The 17,989-nt window shown below is 43.6% G+C and overlaps 1 protein-coding gene across 1 annotated transcript; it reads left to right on the top strand.

Moving 5' to 3' along the window:
- Positions 1–43: 43 nt before the first annotated feature.
- On the top strand, positions 44–16,243 carry MTFR2 (mitochondrial fission regulator 2). The gene is made up of 9 exons (XM_069974994.1): positions 44–110; positions 1,557–1,687; positions 3,454–3,552; positions 5,883–5,987; positions 8,741–8,859; positions 8,938–9,167; positions 10,454–10,784; positions 12,219–12,405; positions 15,685–16,243. The coding sequence occupies exons 2-9, from the start codon at positions 1,625–1,627 to the stop codon at positions 15,757–15,759; spliced, it is 1,209 nt and encodes a 402-aa protein (XP_069831095.1). The 5' UTR covers positions 44–110; positions 1,557–1,624; the 3' UTR covers positions 15,760–16,243.
- Positions 16,244–17,989: the final 1,746 nt, after the last annotated feature.

The raw sequence follows: 17,989 nt of genomic DNA, 5'->3' as shown, positions 1-17,989 counted from the left end.
CTCACAAAACTAAACTGTCCAATCGTAGTGCAGAACGTGATCTCGCGGCGCTGCGTTTGAATGAGTCTCGTCTATCCTTTCATCGTAGCTGCACGGAGGACACCGGGAAGGTAAGTGATCTTCGGCCGCGACGGGCAGCTATAGGGCGGACACCGGGGGCTGTCACTGATCTCCGGCCGGGACGGGCAGGTATAGTGGGGACACCGGGGGCTGTGACTGATCTCTGGCCGGGACGAGCAGCTATAGGGCGGATACCGTGGGCTGTGACTGATCTCTGGCCGGGACGAGCAGGTATAGGGCGGACACCGGGGGCTGTGACTGATCTCTGGCCGGGACGGGCAGGTATAGGGCGGATACCGTGGGCTGTGACTGATCTCTGGCCGGGACCGGCAGGTATAGGGCGGACACCGGGGGCTGTGACTGATCTCTGGCCGGGACGGGCAGGTATAGGGCGGACACCGGGGACTGTCATTGATCTCCGGCCGGGACGGACAGATATAGGGCGGATATCGGGGACTGTCATTGATCTTCGGCCGGGACGGACAGATATAGGGCGGATACCGTGGACTGTCACTGATCTCCTTCAGCACTATATCTGCTATCATGTCTCAGCAGCCTTAAAGGGGTTGTTCACCAAATTTTATTTTAATTCTAATAAATCAACTGGTGACAGAGATTTGTGATTTACTTCTTTTCAAAAATCTCCAGTCTTCTATTCATCAGCTGCTGTATGTCCTGCAGGAAGTGGTGTATTCTTTTCAGGTGACAAAGTGCTCTCTGCTGCCACCTCTGTCCGTGTCAGGAACTGTCCAGAGCAGTAGCAAATCCCCATAGAAAACCTCTCCTGCTCTGGATAATTCCTGACACGGACAGAGGTGGCAGCAGAGAGCACTGTGTCAGACTTGAAAGAATACACCACTTCCTGCAGGACAGGAGATTTTTGAATAGAAATAAATTAAAAATCTTTGTCACTTTCTGGCATCAGTTGATTTGAAAAAATAAAAATTGGTGAACAATGGGGGAGATTTATCAAACATGGTGTAAAGTGAAACTGGCTCAGTTGCCCCTAGCAACCAATCAGATTCCACCTTTCATTTCCCAAAGAGTCTGTGAGGAATGTAAAATGGAATCTGATTGGTTACTAGGGGCAACTTAGCCAGTTTCACTTTACACCATGTTTGATAAGTCTCCCCCTATGTCTTTAAAGGGGTTTCCAGTTTGGGTGTAGGGTTTTGCAGCCCAGTTCCACTGAAGTAAATTGAGCTTAGCTGTAGGGTGGCTGCTGTTTTTGCAAGAAAGTAGCTATGTGCATCAGGGAGCAGAGCCGTCCCCTGCAGCCTCCTACAGTCCTATCGAACCTTGTGCGAAGGAACCGTGGAGCAATGTCCTGTAGTAACCAATAAGATTAGAGCTTTCATTTTTCAGATAAGAAACCTGGAATCTGATTGGTTGCTATGGGTGACTGCTCCGCTGTTCCTTTGCCCAGGGATTGACAACTCTAATCTTTTACCAGCACACATGGATAACTGCTGAAATCTGTCCTTGCTGTTTTCCAGGGGAAGAAATGTGTGGGATGTGACGGAGTAGCGGACAGTGTGTACAGCGTCATCTACAGACCTCCGAGATGTCTCTGCTGCTGGAGCTTCTTAGACAGCTATTCGATTATCTGGGGCTACCAGCTGAACAGGTTAGTACAGGTATATATATATATCTCTGTCTCAGTGTGGTCCCACCCCTCACAGCAGAGCCATATCAAAAGAACTCAAAGTTTAAACTCAATAAAGAACTCAAAGTTTAGAGTAGCTGAAGTAAAATAGGATAAATTTTGCAATAGCTGAAATCTGATGAAATTCAATACATTTTAGCCAAAGCCTTGGATGCAGTATTACAGATGTTGCAGCTCTGCAGGAAACGTGTAGGCCCTATATGTTATACTCAGTATATTTCTTATATCCTGTAGTTGTTAATAAAGCAGGAGATAGTTGCCTTACTTTTATATAACAATTACCTGCACCAACTAACATGGTCTCGTATCCAGGGACATGTGGTGGTATCAATATTGCATACAACGGGTTACAGTCGCTGTGTCACACACTTCCCGTGTATAGAGCTGCTTTTTGTAAATAGTTCAGTCTGTATAATATAATGTAAATTGTATGTAGTTGTTTGTATACGCCGTAACCCTGCTTTTATATAACATTACTGTCCGTATTCCACAGCTTATATACAGTGCTGTATTTTGTATACAGTTCGTTGTTTGTATACGCCGTAACCCTGCTTGTATATAACTTTACTGTCCTTATTCCACAGCTAATATACAGTGCCGTTTTTTGTATATAGTTTTTAGACGATTATAGGCTGAAAAAACACATCTCTATACACATGACGTGTGTGACACAACGACTGTAACCCATTTTATGCAATATTGATACTATCACATGTCCCTGGATACAGGAACATGTTAGTTGGAGCAGGAAATTGTTATATAGAAGTGCGACCACTATCTACTGTTTATATTCTTTTTAACAACTACAGGATATAACAAATATACTGAGTATAAATAATATATATATGTGTGTGTGTGTATATGTATATGTGTGTATATATATATATATATATATATATATATATATATATATATATATATATATATATATATATATATATATATATATATATATAATATATGTATGTTTGTTCTCGAGCTGAAAAGTACAGCACACCAAGACTTTGAGTCGCGCTCATTGTGTCTCCTTATCCATGGAGGCCCAGACTTCTAGCTTAAAGGGACTGTACCACCAGGCCCAGGCTGAAGCACTGGAGGTGGGCCGACCCACCCTTAGTGGGAGGAAACCCTAGCCCCTCTATAATAGGGTTCTAATGAAGTCGCATCATGGAGGGGCTGGGGTTTCTTCCCACTAAGGGTGGGTCGGCCCGCCTCCATTGCTTCTGGCTGGGCCTAGTGGTACAGTCATTTTAACAGAGGCTCCTGACGCTCATCCAGAAGTGTCCCATCGTCACAGCTACACTTGAAAGAGTTAGTCCAGTTAGTTAGATCTTTTTGGAACCACAAGTTATAAAACCCATCCTCCCCTACCTCACTTTCTTGGGGGTCCTAGCCTTGGGGGACCTGAAGACATCACAGGAGGACCCCCAAAAGAGCATGTTAAGTGAGTGTTTTGTTGTTTTTATTATTTTCTTTTCAGCCTCAGGAATATATAAACCATTTTTAGCCTATCAGCTACTTTGCATACATATAAAACCGGTTAGAATGTGGCACTGGGAAGGGTCAGTGACTAAACTAAATTTATGCGCACGTTCACAGGACAAATCCATGCTGACAGGTCGGCCTTGATTTTCATTGTCAGTCACCCTGCTAGTGTAGAGACTATAGTATGAGATGATCCTCTTCCAGCCTGGTTTTGTGAATACTTTATATTGTATTTTCACCAGCTTGTGCCAATATGGGAACGGTTTACCCGCAGACGGAGTCTTGTTCGTGCCATAGCCAATCACCTTCCTCTTGTGCTGTTTGAAGGAATTAATATACAGGTATGGTGAATACTAAGTGAGTTGTTTTATTCTGCAGCCATCTAGAGAAGTATATGTATGTCTTGTACAATATGGCAGTGGACACAGTTGGTTATATTTTTATTATAGAACTCTTTCCGGAAGTCTTTTCATAGTTCCCCTTTAAGAAGCCATAAGCAGGTTAGAGAAATCTAACCTGCTGATAGCCCCCTATAGCGCCAGGGATGCTAAGGAGGAAACTATATGTTACCTTCTTCCTCTGTCCCAGTCCAGTGCTGTAAGTTAGAGTAATCGTCGCTCCGGTGCACTGTTAGGAGCACTGCCGTGTCATCAGCCCACTCCTTCTAATAATAATCAATGGTGCAGGTGGGCCGGATGACACGACGGGGCTCCAGAGCGACGAGTACCCCGAAGATTAACAGCACAGGAGCGACATAGAGGAGGAAGGTAACACACATACCTCCCTCCTCAACGTCCCCAGCGCTATAGGGGGCTATAAGCAGATTGGCTTTGTCTAACCTGCTGATAGTTCCCCTTTAATATGCTGAATGGATAAAAGCCATTTTCCTTCTGCAGCAGATGGTGGCGCTGTCCTCATGAAACTACTTTGTTAGTTAGGGGGTATCTACAACAAAGCCCCATATAAGTTGATAGGCCTTCAACATTAGATCATTGGAGCTTGGCTGAGCACAGTCTGTACCTCTGCACACCATAAACTTAGTAGCCGCTGTGCTGAGTATTGCAGCTTTGTCCCAATCACCCTACTACTGTTCATATTTCGGAAAACCCCTTTAACAAAATTTTAGTCAACCCCTTCTTTGTCTGTTCTAATTGCCATCAGGGTTTAAAGTATTGTTGTGAAATGTTTTTTAAAGTAATCAACGGGTTGTGAGCACAGACAAGTGTTATACAGTTATATATCCAATGTGCAGCATCTAAGCTTGTGGATGCTGTGGAGAGCCACACACAGAGTAAGGGGCGTGAGAATATAATTTTAAGTTTTCTATGTTTAAATCAACATTACACATATGGCCACTAGGTGTCTGCCTTCACTGCACATGTGTTCTCTGCTGCACATCAACATTCAGTAGCAGAGAATTCTTGAGGTGCTCCTATTGTATGGTCAGCTCTCCTGTCACACAACACAAAAACCTCTGTAACTACACAGTGACATTATATTGACTAAATTGTTATATAACAAAGAGCATTGTCTCCTGGTAAGCTGCAGAGCTGATCATATTTATTAAAAGTTAATAATATATTCGTCTAAGTTAATTAGCCTCAGTTGATACAAAACCTGCAGGATGAACAGGTGTTTTTCAGGTGTCTCATGTTTTTCAGGTGTCTCATGCTTTATAACAAAGCTATACTGAAGCTTTCTAGTCTGTACTGAAAACTTGGGTTGAAAACTAAGACCAAACACATAAAGTCCCGGCTAGTATAGATGTGTCAAGGCTCAAAGTGTCCTTCAGTGACATAACTGCCTTCTCTGTGAGCACAGATCACCGGGACTACGGGCCCTATTCCAAGGGCCTATTCCACGGCCCGATCGTTAAGCGAGGGCTGCAGGGGCATCGTTACCGATGTCTTCGCAGCAATACATAACCTGCAGGGCTTCTCCTCTGCTCAGTCTTCCTCCCCGGGTCCCGCGTGCAGCATCAGCTCCGGAGCGGCCTGACTGAGCTGTCAGACCGCTCAGCCAATCACTGGCCGCGGTTTAAACCTAAATGAACGTTCAGCCGATGACACGATCATCGGCTCGGCTGATCGTTCTCACTATTCCACCAAGCGATAATCGGCCGAATGGGGCCGATTATCGCTCCCGTGGAATAGGCCCCTTAAAAGCTTCAGGAGACTGGACCTGGATACAAATAAGTATAGCTTTGTTATAAAGAATGAGAACTAAAAATAATAATGAAGTTAAATTACAAACCTACTTTATATCACATCCCCTGCTGATTTAGGTTGTAAAAGTTACAATTAAATGACAGGTACGATTTTAAGTTGTTTTCAAAGCTGGAATATTAAATATTTTTGTTTTCAGGATTTGCAATCTAATCTCTCTACTACCAATATATTCTGACTTTGGTTCCTTGAAAGGATGCAGCTATATGTGAGCAATACAGCTGTGTTTGTCTGTTGTAGCATCATATCTATGTAGGCAGCTTAGATGAGCCCTGAACAGAGCGGTCCTGTCATTTTGTCACATGCAAGGTTACATACAGCTACATGCTTGACCTGAAAGTGTGTACAGATTTTGTACATGGACTGCATTCCTATGTTTCTTGAATGTTCATTTACATCTACCTTATCAGTTTTTGTTGCTTATACAAATATACATTTCTATCTAGTGCATACATGGTTTAGAGCGTAAGAACTATGGCTGGACTCGTAGTGTGGTTCGAATGATTGGAACGTTGCTACCATTGGAACAGTGCCCGAGACCTCACTTCCAGGTTTGTTCCGACTCTGGTTATATTAAGCCTGCACCTAAAGCCTTATGGTGCAACAAGGACCATCCGTGAGGGTTACCTACAGGGGTTAAAGGGGCTGTGCCATCTCCCCCCTTTTCAGCTCTGCCCCACTGCTTCCTGCTTTCACTTCCTGGTTCGGTGCAGGGGAGGGATGCAGTGGTGCCGAGCTGAATCAGCTCAGCACTGCTCTGTTTCCATCTGACATGCCTCCAGAGATAATTTCTAAAGGGGTATTCCACTTAAACATAACTTTTTACATCTGCCCATGGTGAGATAACAATTTATTCCATACTTATTATCTATTCATTCTCCTTGCCCTAGTTCTGAGCTGCTGCTTTCTGCTCAAGACATTCAAAATGTGTAGAAGCTTTTCTCTACCTCCTCTCCCCCTCTTCTCCCTTTTCTCCCTTCCCTTCTGAGACGGCTGATGTAAAAAAAATCCCTGGAAGGCTTTATCTGCAACTTTGTAGCTTTTTTGTAATGCTGGTAGGGTTAATCTCATGTCAAGTTGCTCAACTTACTGTGATTAATCCTCCCAGCATTAAAAAGTTGCTACAAAATTGCAGATAGGGACTTGTTTACATGAGCCGTCTCAGAAGGGAGGAGAAAGAGGGGGAGATGGAGAGAAAAGCTCACACACTGATTTTTGTGTCTTCAGCTGAAAGCAGCAGCTCAGAACCGGTGGAAGGAGACTGAATAGATAATAACAAGTATGGAAGGAATTGTTAGTCTCACCGTGGGCAGCAACATATTAAAAGTTATGTTTGAGTGGAATTCCCCTTTAAGCCCGGGAGACATAAAAATAATAAAATCATACTACCAACTCCCGACCACCACTACTGTCACTGTACGGCCACCGCTCTCAAAGCTGATCCTGGGCAACCACTGTCAACATGATAGCAAGAGAAAGTGGCTAAACTTCAAAAGGAAAGCCAGGGGTTTAAAAATAGTTATACGGGATTAGAAAACAGGAAAAAAGTTGATATCTTTCAAAATCAGCGCCCTGTGTCCTCAGTTTGTGGTATTGTATCTCGGTGATGAAGCAGAGTTGCGGAATTAGAGTGCTGTTATTTTTGAAAAAGAGCAGCTGTATGTTTCTAATTCTGGGTAACCGCTATAAATACACGTAGAGTGCTGTGATGGTATCTGTGCAGGAGCGGAGTAATTACAGTGTCATACATGTAAGGTAGAAAAAACAAAGGGCGACAGCGCTCCATGGCGAGGATCAGAAGGGCAAGGTGAAAAAGGGATAGGGGTGCACGGCAACCCTCACCTGATGTGGTTGTGCAAAGGGAGGCACAACACTCTGCAGCGTATATATCAAGGACCGCAGCCACTCCCGATATCCAACAGGAAACAATGATGCAAACAACCTCCAACTCCAGACTACACGGATTATGGGGCGCAGGTCCAACTTGAGATCGAGGCACAGTGAGTAATAAAAATATATTTTATTGTGGAGACTCAACGCGTTTCGGAACCGCACCGGTTCCTTTCTCAAGAGTCATGACTCTTGAGAAAGGAACCGGTGCGGTTCCGAAACGCGTTGAGTCTCCACAATAAAATATATTTTTATTACTCACTGTGCCTCGATCTCAAGTTGGACCTGCGCCCCATAATCCGTGTAGTCTGGAGTTGGAGGTTGTTTGCATCATACATGTAAGGTGGCAGTGCTGTATATGTGCGTCAGATGACACCAAGGCGAATCTGTCAGCTGCAATTCACATTTCATCTGCTGACTCTGTTAGATGCTGCTACGACAGGGAGATACATGGTACCTTTCATATATCCTGATGTTTTTCCAGGATGTAGAAAATGCTTCTGTTCTCTTGTGCAAAGTGTCAGAAGCTTTTCCAAGCTCCTGGAATACGTCCGTCCCCCCTTCCCTCCTATACCCAACACTGCTTGGGATTTAGATTCCAACCAAAGCTGACTATCGGGACACAAAGGCAAAGAAGTATTCCAGCTTGCAGCTATTCAGGAGTTGGGGAAAGCCTCCTTGTTACTTAACACAGAAGAACAAGTGTGATATATATATATATATATATAAGGTAGCATGTGTCTCCTTGACCTAACAGTTATCTAACAGTCTCAACAGGTTGGAATGTAAATTGCAGCTGACAGATTCCCTTTGATATATGGGGTACCTCAGTAGAGACAACTACCTTTAAAGGGAACCAATCAGACCATTGGGCACAGTATAAAGCTGCCATGGAGCTTGCGGCACGTACCGGCCCTGGATACAGCAGCTTTATACTGGAGAAAATAAAGTTTAATCCCCCGGTGCGCGTCAGCGAGAGGGGCGGCAGGTAGTCATTTGTGTGGCTCCCCGCCCTCGTCTAGTCAGCGCGCTTGGCGGGATGATTGACAGGGAGAGGTGCCAATAACAAGCCTCTCTGCCTGTCACTCATCCCTGCCGAGCGGGCTGACTAGACACAGGCGAGGAGCCGCCCGAATGACTACCTGTCGCACATTTTTTTCCCATATAAATCTGCTGCTGCGGCAATCTTCCCCCAATTAGGATGATTGGTTTTCTTTATATACAGTCCCCATTCCCGGGACATCTTATAAACAGCTTATTTTGTCGAAGGGAGCCACAACCAGCCGGGTAATCCCCTGGAGATTTAGCCCGCTTCATGTACCATCTCTTTTATGACAATGTTATAAGGGTTGTGTGCCTATAAATCTTATAAATCCCATTGTAGATGTGTAATATCTTAGTTTTCTCCTTGCAGAAAGTCTTAGGGCTTGAAGAGACTCAGGAACATGAAGCGGCCCAGGGACCTGTAATCCCCTCCTTGGCAGACGCCCCATGTCTGTTAGATGACCATGTTATGGCTTACACCCGATTTAGGTAACAATCACATTTTATTCATCTTAATCCCTACTGCTTTGTTAGTGCTCCTATAGTGATCATGGCCTCTCCCATCAGACATGATCTTCAATCACACAAGTCCAAGGGAGAATTCCTCATAGCGAGACCCCCTAACACCGATTCAGGATTTCTGACCATATCAAGCAATCGAGTATCCGAAAGCGGTCATCTTCCTGCAAATGATCACGCTATACAGAAAATAGCAGCTTTAGAAGATGAGCTGATGCAGCTACGAGCACAGATAGCTGCAATTGTTGCCATTCAAGAGTCAAAAGCTGCGCTATCTCGTAAGTCCATTATATATTTTGAACACCTAAGGCCTTATTCCCACGTTCCATACACATATATACAGACGGTTTGCATCTAAACGGCTTATCGAAACTCTTAGTATCATGTATCATCATAATGCCGGGAGCTCTGACACAGTTTAAATCTTTGCGGTACTGGCACAGGGGCACTCTTTGGTACAGCCACACAGCTGTGTCAGTACAGTACTGGGAAGATTTTAAAACTGTTTTAGAGCTCATGTATGTGGTGACCACTGGGAGTGATGTTATCAGTGTTATGATACAGCTCAGCCAGAGATGGTATTGTCGTGACTCCAGTGCTAGTCCAGCAGACAGGTGTGATGTTAGTACCTGCTCTGTAGAGTGGCTGACTGTATCCCCCTAAAATGGTCACTGACCTGACTGGTTGCAATGGGTCCCTTGAGCTCTTGTCCTGGTAATCCTTAGTGGCAATTGACCCACCTGGACTATCGGTACCGCCACCCACAGAAAGGGGAAAATTGACCCAAGGTGTGCGGCTAAGGAGTCCCAGTGATAAAAAATAGAACAGGAGAGGGATAGGTCAGAATGAAAGAGTATCTCCATTGGACAAGAAAAGTGCATAATACAGAAGAAACAGTAACCCTTTGCTAGCTTCAGCTGTTCAATCCATAAAAGCATATATAATGAACACTGACATCTAGTGGTGAAACTTTAGAATACTTCATCACTTAACCCAGTGGAGAAACTTTTGCGACAGGTGTAAAACACAAAACGCCCGTGGTGGGACAACACATGTATTATAATGCCAGGAGTTCCAATAATCTGTTTCGTTGTACACCATCTGTATATACAGATCGCGCACAGAACATGGGAATAAGGCCGTTGATAGCTGTTAGCTCAAGGAGCCACATGATACCGTTCATGTATCTGTCAGTGCATAATGTAGATGTGTTGTGTTTTTTGTGTGTTTGCATTATGTAGATAAATGCTTTTATTCTGAAGTTTTAAAGGCATTTTTTTTTCAGAGCCCCTGATCTTCCTCCTTGCTTCCCCTCCCATTCACATACGTTCATGATTGAAAGGCATTTTAATGCTTATCTCCAAGCAAGTTTGGGGATGGGAGGGGTCGGGGAGGTATTCCAGCTTGCAGGCCGTTCAGGGGCTCTTCTACATTATGTAAGTACAGACAGATATGACCGGTAACATGTGTCTTCTGGACCTAACTAACAGCTATATAACAGTGCAAGCAGTTAGAAAAGTGATAACAGCTGTTATACTATTGCTGCAATTTCTCTTCTTTTCAGTTACAGAATCAATGTGCTCATTTGCTAGCCCAAGTACTGCCCTCCCTCCTCCATCTTTAGCTTCTACCCCCCTAAATACACAATTCTTACACTGTACAACACCAGTAGCACCGCCACCTCCGCCTCCTCCACCACCTCCTCCCCCACCTCCAGCCCCATCTACAAAGTTAAACTCTGCAAAATCAGTGATTGATCTTATAAAGGATCGTAAGGCTTCTAACAAAGGTAGCCCAAAAGAAGATGTTTCGGAGAAGGGCAGCGTGGAAAAACTCCCTAGTATGATGGATGTTTTAAAAGGCATGAATTCCATCAAGCTTCGTGTGGTTGAAAGGTAAGATATAAAAAATCCTAAATACAACTATTGTATATTACTCAAAATGTAAAGGGATATTCCTACCTCGGCATGTTATGTTATCCATAGGATAGGGGAGTACATGCTGATCAGTTGGGATCTGATCCTGGGACTTCAAGCCTACCTGTTGTAAATTATTATTATTATTATAATATATTTTTTTTAAGAAGTCTGTATACTCCAGTTTATTCACAGGTTTGCAATATACTCTTTATGTTATGTTTTTCTATGTTTAAATCATTATTAAACATATGGCAAAACTATGGTCCATGCTCCCTCTGTGACAATATTTGGTCTTTTCTCTGTAAAAAAAAAAAAAAAAAAAAAAGTCCCAGTCCCTTGCATGCTCACACCTACTGAGGACAATTACCTTTTTCCTATATTATCAGCTCTGCAGCTTACCAGGAGATAGCGCTCTTTGTTATGTAACAGTTCAGTCAGTATAATGTCACTGTGTGGTTACAGAACTTTTTGTGCTGTGTGACAGGAGAGCTGACCGTACAATGCGAGCACTCCCAGGATTCTCTGCTACTGAATGTGGATGTGCAGCAGCTGTACACATGCACGGTAAAGGGAGACACCTAGTGGCCATATGTGGAATGTTGATTTCTTGCGACATGTGCCTCTTTCATCCAGGAGTGCTCCATTAATTTTCTGTGGGGCTTCTGAACATGGCTAAGTGTGTGTGGTGAGCTCTATTTATTTTTGGGGATATGTCACTTTGTTCTTGTAAAAGCCAAGTGATCGGACCAACTGAGGAGATAGAAATACCCCTTTAAATGAAGATACATTTTTGCAATTCATATATTACTCTAAGAAAAAAAATCTGTGCTGGCTTCCTATATAGGGGTCCATCTAGGACTATTTAATAAATGTTTACCTGTGGCAATGCTGCAGTTACTATGCATCATTTCTGTCCTGTGTGAATTCACCCTTAAAGAGATACTCTTGCAATATATTTTCTTCTGTCAGCTCAGCTGGTGTCAAAAAGTTAGACAGATTTGTAATTTACTTCTATTTAAAATCCCAAGTCTTCCAGCACTTATCAGCTGCTGTTTGTCCTGCAGTAAGTGGTGTATTCTTTCCAGGCTGACACAGTGCTCTCTGCTGCCACCTCTGTCCTTGTCAGGAACTGTGCTGAGCAGTAGTAAATCCCCATAGTAACCCTCTACTGCTCGGGACAGTTCCTGATATGGCCAGAGGTGGCAGCAGAGAACACTGTGTTAGACTGGAAAGAATACACTACTTCCTGCAGGACATACAGCAGTTAATAAGTACTGGAAGACTTGTGATTTTAAACAGGAGTAAGTTACAAATCTGTATAACTTTCTGACACCAGTTGATTTGAAAGAAACTTTCATCAGAGCACTCCTTTTAATATTTTTATGCTGACCTTTTTCCCCTGTGCTTCAGATCCCCTGGTGGTACACCCCTAACAAGAAAAGACAAGAGACGTTCTCTCAATGATCCAACAGACCCTGCAGCTATTATAGCTCGAGCATTAAAGCAGAAGTTTGCACACAGACGTAATGAAGACTTCTCCGATAAAGAAAATAGATCTTATGAAGAGTCTCCATTCTCTAGTCCTGAAACCCCAATGGTACTGTATAGATAATGAGTGTTAAAGCGACTCTATACCCACAATCTGACTCCCCCCAAACCACTTGTACCTTCGGATAGCTGCTTTTAATCCAAGATCTGTCCTAGGGTCCGTTCGGCAGGTGATACAGTTGTTGTCCTAAAAAACAACTTTTAAACTCGCAGCCCCGTGCTCAACGGGCGTGGCTTTAAATATATGTGCCCTAACTTTGCACCACCCCTCCGTCCCTTCTTCCCACCCTCTTCATAATTAGGAATGCCACTGGAACATTTTCTTCATGCTGAATATTACACAGGTGCCTTAACGATCCAACCCATGTGCCGTGCTGACACAGGTCATTAATAGGAGACAATCTGCCTGGGGCATTCCTAATGATGAAGAGGGTGGGAAGGAGGGACAGAGAGGGTGTGCCAGCCTAATGCATACGCAATCTAGGACACGTCCGTTGGGCACGGGGCTGCCAGTTTAAAAGTTGTTTTTTAGGACAATAACTGCATCACCTGCCGAACGGACCCCAGGACAGATTTTGAAATAAAAGCAGCTATCCGAAGGTACAAGCGGTTTGGGGGGGGTCAGATTGTGGGTACAGAATCACTTTAAATTTAGAAGTAAAAGCATCTTACATAGAACTGATTTTCAATTTATCACACTTAAAGGGAAATTCCAGTAAAAAAAATGTTTAATTTAAAACTGAGTAGGGGGTGCTATAAGTTTTAAAAAAATAAAGCCTTCTCACCTGCCCTGATTCCCCAGAGCTCTTGTTCTGAAAGCTCCTCTCCACTCATCCCCACTTTCTCTGGCGTATGAACCCTGCAGGAAATGCCAACTTAAAGTGTAACTACTGTCTTTAAAAAAACTTCTGACTTGTCATAGTTACACGTCAGAAGTGCATATCTGTCTCGGTCCGGCTGCAGAGAACCCCGCCGATCGCTAGAAAGAAGGGGCAGGTGCGTCTGGGAGTGCGTGCTGCAGGGAGGTGAATTCTGTAGACTGCTTCTATTAGCAGTTGGCTTTAACCAGCAGCTGGCAGTATTATCTTTGGCTGGTCTCCCTGAGATCAGTGATCTGTCTTTTTTTTTTTTTCTTATGGCTTTACTAGGCATTGCTCCCACCTAGCCAGAATCCTGCTCCACACTGATGAGGGGCAACATCCCAAAACAGCTGTCTGTGGATGGATATCTGGCCTTAGTTTTCCATTTGTCATTACACTGACTCATAGGGCCACTTAATATGGTGGTTTTGGTGGTTTCCCTACAGGAAACACCCCTTGGCTGGGCCCTTACCTGGGGGAAATCTGACTAGTCCTGTGTTTTGAGACTCCTAAATGAGTAATGAGCAATGCACCTAGGTTTTGAAAGCTTTGAGCTCTTTAACCAGCAGCCGGCAGTGTTATCTTTGGCTGGTCTTCCTGAGATCAGTTATCTCTTTCTCTTATGACGAATAGATAATAGATATTGTTTACAGCTCGACCTCCTTCTCCATGTGGAATGGCCTTTGCACAGGTCTCAGAGGTTACCGAATAGGATTACAAATGTGTCACATACAAAGAAAAGGGTTTGTAGATAATTATTGTGTCTATGTTTATGAGGCTTGCTGTAAAGCATGTTACTAAAAGCTGTTAAAAGCAGCCTTGGCAAAATAGCTGTCCCCAATTACAATGTATTAAAAAAAAAAAAAAAAAGAAAAAAAAGAAACAGATTAAAGATCATGTTTCAGTATGTGGCTATATTCACATACCTTCAAAATGACAGCCATTTTTCTTGGATGGACGTCACTTAAAGAGATATTTCAGCAAGCTAATCTTCTTCTTTTTTTTTATCAACTGGTGCCAGAAAGTTATATAGATTTGTAATTTACTTTTATAAAAAATATCTCCAGTCTCCCAGTACGTATCAGCTGCTGTATGTCCTGCAGGAAGTGGTGTATTCTTTACAGTTTGACTCGGTGCTCTCTGCTACCACCTCTGTCCGTGACAGGTACTGTTCAGAGCCATAGCAAATTCCCATAGAAAACCTCTCCTGCTCTCCACACTGGAAAGACTACACCACTTCCTGCAGGACACCCAACAGCTGATAAGTACTAGAAGACTTGAGATTTTTTAATAGACATAAACTACAAATTTATATATCTTTATGGCACCTATTGATTTGAAATAAAATATTTTTTGCTGGAGTTCCCCTTTAAAGGAGAAGTCCGGACAAAATTATTTTTTTAATGTTATTACTTAGTCCGCCCACCGCCGCACTGGACTATATACACTGAACTACTACTCCCATCACCTGCTCATACTGGGAGCCGGTATGTGTGAGCGGAGAGCGGCTGCCGGGTCAGCCATGGGATAGGGGGAAGTTTGGCTGGATCCCGGAAGAAGGAGGAGGGGGGAGTAGAGGGGGCATGATGGCTGCACTGTAATGAGCGGCTCCCCCCTGCGCCCGGCGGCATCAGCGGCAGCAGGCATGTCATAGGGATAACCCAGCTACTACTCCCATCACCTGCTCATACTGTGATATATAGTCCAGTGCAGCGGGGGGTGGCCGTTCGGCGGGTGATAGCGATTGGCCCTGGGAGGGGGAAGGTAGATGCACAGGCACCTTTCTCCCTCCCTGCTCGGTGCCCTCCTAATGTACTGATTGAATACATTTATGGAATACTTTGGGGAGCAAGGACACTTGCTCCCTAAAGTATTCCATAAATGTATTAATTCAATAAAGCATACTGTACACTACATTACTTTACATAGACATCCATAGAAACAATAAAGTCCCATAGACTTATAGCGCCCCCTGCTGGACACTCCATAGGAATTGCACCCTGGGTCGTGGCATCACTGTATCTGAGAGAATTCTAACACTCCATGATCTACTAAATTAAGGGAAATAGCCCTATATGTGCATTTCCCATAATTAATGTACATAAAAAATTTGTCTAACTTTCCATAAGTAATAACATATCAAAAAATAATTTTAGCCGGACTTCTCCTTTAATGACAAATAATGGAGGGTATTTAATAACAACTTCCGCTATTATACGAATAATGTCTGTCAGTTTAAAAACTACTGACATTATTTTCTGTTAAATGGCGGCCATCCAAAAAAACATCCATCGTTTTGACTGTGTATGAACATAGCCTGTGGCTGTAGTCTGTAAAAAAAAGTCTAGGTGATACATCCCCTTAAAAAAAACACACCCCCTAGAGCAGGGATGGAAGGCATTGATCAGTCATGATGAATCTTCAGAAGCCACACTATATCTAACTTCCCCTATGTTTTTAATTCATAGTTTGGGCGCCATCTGCTTAATTCTGTGGGGAAAAGAACACAGCAAGAAATTACAAGACGACAAGTTCACGTGTGATCTTATGGAACCGGCTTCTTCTATGTGTGGGGAAAGAATGTGGAAACCTGACAACTGCTACATACAGCGCAGTATACAGAAACCTGACAACTGCTACATACAACGCAGTATACAGAAACCTGACAACTGCTACATACAGTGCAGTATACAGAAACCGGTCATTCTAAAGTTTTTATCTTACTGTAAAAGTCTGCTGGCTCTATTCTAGGGGTCTGCTTGATCTGCAGAGGATTTTGATTGCGTCACACAAGACTGTATGAGAACATAGCCTTAACATATAATTTCAGACAAAATCGAGCTGCAAGGGTCATGTAATATACCAAGGCCATGAATTCTTACACTCCAGCCCCTAAATACAAGTTTTCAGGCTGCGCTTTACACTATGGCCCATTATTTATTATAGGGGTTCTCCAGTGAATTACTTTTTATGGAAATGTGCTCAGACAGTGCTAAACATTTTGTGTAAAACTGTCATTTAATTTTAATTTTTATTTTTTGCAGAAGCAATATACAAGCGATTTTAAGAAACCCTGTTATAGGATTAATTAAGCAAGAGTTTCCTTCTGTACATAAAAAGCTGTTTTGCAGCCTCTCTCCTCCCCCCCCCCCCCCCCCCCGTCTCATTTGTGTGCATTATGGTCTATGGAGAGGGGAGGGGATGAGGGAGCACGGAGAAGAGACAAATAGCTTGTGTATAGCTGAGAGCACAACCCCCTCGGCCCCTTTCCCTCCATAGGTTATAATGGACACAGCAGAACCAGTCTTTACTTTGCTCCTTTGTAACATAGATGGCTTTGCCTGATAAGAAGTAGTGTGGGGGGGGGGGGGGGGGCTGCAATACAGCTTTTTAAAGGGAATCTGTCTCTAGGTTTATTCTACCTTAAACGAGGGCAGCACAAACTAGTGACAGAAATGCCGAACAGATCGGTGTATTACTTACATCATTCTGTTCTCCTAATATGCAGGAGAATAGGATTTGTGCCCCCCCCCCCCCAGATGGCTGCCTGTTGACTGCCTATACAAAGCATAGATAGATAACTGCCAATCAGCAGCTGGTGGGCGGAGTTTTATGCTTTATTTGAATATTGAGGCCTACTGGGCTACTTATTGTCAATGTTATTCAGGAGGATATCTCTAAATCAGCTGCACACAACAATGTAAGTGATACATCATTCTGTTCAGCTTCTCTGTCACTATTCTACCCTGAGAGTCCCTTTAATTACAGAAGAAACTCTTGCTTAATAAAAACCTATTACAGAGTTTCTTAAAGGGGTAGTCCGGCGGTAAACAATTATTCACAGAATAACACACATTACATACAAAGTTATACAACTTTGTAATGTATGTTATGTCTGTGAATGGCCCCCTTCCCCGTGTCCCACCACCCCCACCCGTGTACCCGGAAGTGAGGTGTGCTATACATACCTATCACGTGCTGACTCGTCTCCGATCTTCAGTCAGCGATGTTGACTTCGGTCGAATCCCTACGTCCGTCCTGAGTGCCGGCCGCCCTCTGCTGCGTTATCGGCTGCTCAGCCGCTATTGGCTGTTTTTTTTTTTTGCCGGAGTCCCCCTTTAATACCACAGGGAATGAAATGACTGCATGTTACCTGCTTTGCTGGAGAGGTTCTAAAGCTGGACCTATCAGACTCCCTGTTCTGCCCACCCCCTGAATACCTTTTGGCATTTAATACTGTAAACTTTCCTTTTCTTGTTACTCCCTGCAGCTAAAATGCGGCATCGAGATCGAGTGTTATGTGCAGCGTGAATGAAGGAAAGTCTGAGAGATGCAGCTAGAATATTTCTTGCCTAAAGTGACTGCTGCAGTTCACCTTCTAAACTGTTGCCACTGTTAGAAAACTGTTCTTGCATCTGTCTGTGCTTCCAGAACATAGAAAAATCCTTTAGTAGGTGCAAAGTGTCAGAGTTTTTCCCAAGCCTTTGAATTGCTGAGGACTGTACTGCCCCCTTACTCCCCCTGCCATCCCTGTTCCTGCTTCATTGACAGTCAACTGGAAGCCGAGCTCTGTTTTCAGATCTTAAAGGGAATCTGTCAGCTGTAACTCATGTCCCAAACTGCTGACACTGTTAGGACAAGGAGACACATGATATCTTTACTATATCTGTCTGTGCTTCCATAATGTAGGAAAATGCTTTTATTCTCTGGTATAGAGCGTTAGAGATGCTTTTCCAAGCCTGTGAATAGCTGCAAGCTGGAGTGTCTCCTTGC

This window comes from Dendropsophus ebraccatus, chromosome 6 (genome assembly GCF_027789765.1).
Source record: "Dendropsophus ebraccatus isolate aDenEbr1 chromosome 6, aDenEbr1.pat, whole genome shotgun sequence".
Lineage (NCBI taxonomy): Eukaryota > Metazoa > Chordata > Amphibia > Anura > Hylidae > Dendropsophus > Dendropsophus ebraccatus.
Note: the sequence above shows the minus strand (reverse complement) of the source record. Positions and strands in the feature narration are given on the sequence as shown.